At 37.3% G+C, this 2,768-nt stretch overlaps 1 protein-coding gene and 1 long non-coding RNA gene across 3 annotated transcripts in view; both read left to right on the forward strand.

Moving 5' to 3' along the window:
- Positions 1-381: 381 nt before the first annotated feature.
- On the forward strand, positions 382-864 carry LOC111432747 (ethylene-responsive transcription factor ERF022-like). Its single transcript, XM_023069679.1, has one exon. The coding sequence runs from the start codon at positions 382-384 to the stop codon at positions 862-864; it is 483 nt and encodes a 160-aa protein (XP_022925447.1).
- A 585-nt stretch (positions 865-1,449) lies between these two features.
- The window catches only part of LOC111432785, a 16,119-nt gene continuing 14,800 nt past the window's right edge, over positions 1,450-2,768 (forward strand). For both annotated transcript variants that reach the window (XR_002708688.1, XR_002708687.1), the window contains exon 1: positions 1,450-1,462. This is a non-coding gene — a long non-coding RNA (uncharacterized LOC111432785). The remainder of the gene's footprint in view (positions 1,463-2,768) is intronic.

Genomic DNA, 2,768 nt, shown 5'->3' on the forward strand with positions numbered 1-2,768 from the left:
AAAATATAAAAAAAAATTAACAACACGACGAGGCTAGGTTGGGTTAACCCTATTCCAGTTACTCATGTCACTAACTCAAAATTTTATGATGGTCTAACCAAACTCAACCCGGGTATACCCAACACATTTTTTTTTTAGAAAAACATAAAAGTAACCAATGAAAAAGAAAAAATAAAAAATAAAAAAAGAAGTGTACTAATAATAATCTACGTGTCATTGTTTGACCCATGCAACCAAACCCAAATGGAAATAGCAAGGAAAATAACAGACTTGCCAGCCTCTTCCCACTTCAAATAGCAGCGCCACCGGCACCTACCTCGAACCCTCACTCCCTTCCCCTATTTAACCATCCACCACAAACCCCTTCACTCACTTACCTCCATGGCCGAACCCACTTACACCGGCGTCCGTAAACGCAAATGGGGCAAATGGGTCTCCGAAATCCGCCAACCCGGCAAAAAAACCCGCATCTGGCTCGGCAGCTACCACCTTCCCCAAATGGCCGCCGCCGCCTACGACGTCGCCGCCCTCCACCTCCGCGGCCCCAACGCCCGCCTTAACTTCCCCGACCTCATCGACTCCTTCCCCCGCCCCGCCACCTCCTCTCCCGACGACATTCAGGCCGCTGCCCACATGGCTGCATTGCGCCTCGCCAACACCAAGCCGCCGCCTGCTGCTCAACACCCACCGGCGCCGGTTCGAATCGGGCTGTCTCCAAGCCAAATTCAGGCCATTAATGAGTCGCCGTTGGATTCTCCGACGATGTGGATGCAGATGGCGGCGGAGGCGCTTTGTTTAGAGGATTATTTGTGCGATGGATTTGATGTGGAAGATAATTCCATTTGGGATTATTCTTCACTCTAATTAACTTAATTATTATTATTAATTTCTTCTTCTAATTAACCCTTTTTTTTTAAATCATCATTATTATATGTATTATTCCATTCTTGGTTTTTATTAAATGACCAACAATATATAAATATTAATAATTTATTATTTAATATATTTATCTCAATAAAAAAAATAAAACAGCTCGATTATCCAATTATTCTATAATTTCGATTTAAAGGTCGTAGCTTTATATCTTAATTACGATTATAGCATCTTAATCGTATTTTTAAGATTAGCTTAATATATATATATATCTATTAATATGAAGTATATTTATTAATGTGGTTTGGGAAAATTGAGGTTTTTATTTATTTATTTAATTATTTAGTGAAAATGGGTTACTTTTGTAGAGTAGGTGTGGAGGGGAGTGACTGTATCAGTCGCCCAATCTTGAAAGTGGGGCCAATTTGTGAGACTTTTGGGAGAACGGAAGCTTCCTACGGAGCTCTTTCTTCATCAAATTATTTATGGGAAAAAAAAAAAATTGTATTGCAAAATATATTAAAGTAAAGTCCAATTGACATATAGGATATATTACTAAACACAGATAACGCGTTAGGAGAGTACACGGGTTGGATTGGGTTACATTTAAAATTTTTTTGAACCAATAAAAAATTTCAAGTTAGTTGGATTGGTGGCTCGAGCAATGCAATCGGGACTCAACCCAACTCAACCTTCTATTTTGGAGTTGTTTCGGGTTAGATTTAAAATTTCTTGAACCGACCCAAAATTTCAGGTTAATTGGATTGGTGACTAGAGCAACACGATCACAACTCAACCCAACTCAACTCAACTCAACCCTCTATTTTTGAGTTGATTTGGGTTAGGTTTAAAAATATTTTGAATCAACCTAAAATGTTAGGTTAATTAGATTGGTGGATCGAGCAAAGCGACCGCAACCCAACCCAACCCTTTATTATCAAGTTGATTTCGGTTAGATTTAAAAATCTTTTGGAACCAACCCAAAATTTCAGGTTAGTTGGATTGGTGGCTCAAGGAATGCGATCACACCCCAACCCAACCTTCTATTTTCGAGTTGATTTGGGTTAGATTTAAAATTTCTTGAACCGAACCCAAAATTTCAAGTTAATTGGAACGATCACAACCTAGTCCAACCCAATCCTCTATTTTCGAGTTGATTTGGGTTAGATTTAAAAATCTTTTGAACCAACCCAAAATGTCAGGTTAGTTGGATTGGTGGCTAGAGCAAAGCGACCACAACCCAACCAAAAATTTCAGGTTAGTTGGATTGGTGGCTCGAGCAACGCGATCACAACTCAACTCAACCCAACCCAATCTTTTATTTTCGAGTTGATTTGAGTTAGATTTAAAATTTCTTGAACCAATCCAAAATTTCAAGTTAATTGGATTGGTGGCTCGAGCAAAGCGATCACAACCCAACATAACCCTCTACTTTCAAGTTGAGTTGGGTTAGATCGTCTGTTTTTTTTTTAAATTATTTAAAAAAAATCATATTTATCTACCATACATGTTTTATTAATAACTAAAATGACATAAAACTCAAATATCAAACATTCACAAGTCAAAATGTATCACTAACCTGGGTTACAAATGTCAAATATTCTTAATTCATAATAATCTTAAAAGTAGGGTATGGTTGAGTTGAATTGTAACCCTATTTTCAGGTTGGTTGGACTGATTGAGTTGACCTGATTAAAAAAAATGTCAAATCATGAAACGACACAAGTTTTTGATTTTCCAAGAATTCAACCTAACCCAACCGAACCTTGATGGTTTAGGTTAGATAGTCTTGCTTGATTGGATTCTTGGATCATATGAACACCCCTAATTTGTGATGGTAGAGAATCGAACTTTTTTTTTTTTTTTTTTTTTTTTTTTTTTTTTTTTTTTTTTTT

The sequence above is a fragment of the Cucurbita moschata genome, unplaced genomic scaffold (genome assembly GCF_002738365.1).
Source record: "Cucurbita moschata cultivar Rifu unplaced genomic scaffold, Cmos_1.0 Cmo_Scf00040, whole genome shotgun sequence".
In the NCBI taxonomy this organism is placed as follows: domain Eukaryota; kingdom Viridiplantae; phylum Streptophyta; class Magnoliopsida; order Cucurbitales; family Cucurbitaceae; genus Cucurbita; species Cucurbita moschata.

Bases quoted from the DNA above. Each gene is read 5' to 3' on its own strand.
- LOC111432747 (XM_023069679.1), top strand. From the start codon at position 382: ATGGCCGAACCCACTTACACCGGCGTCCGTAAACGCAAATGGGGCAAA.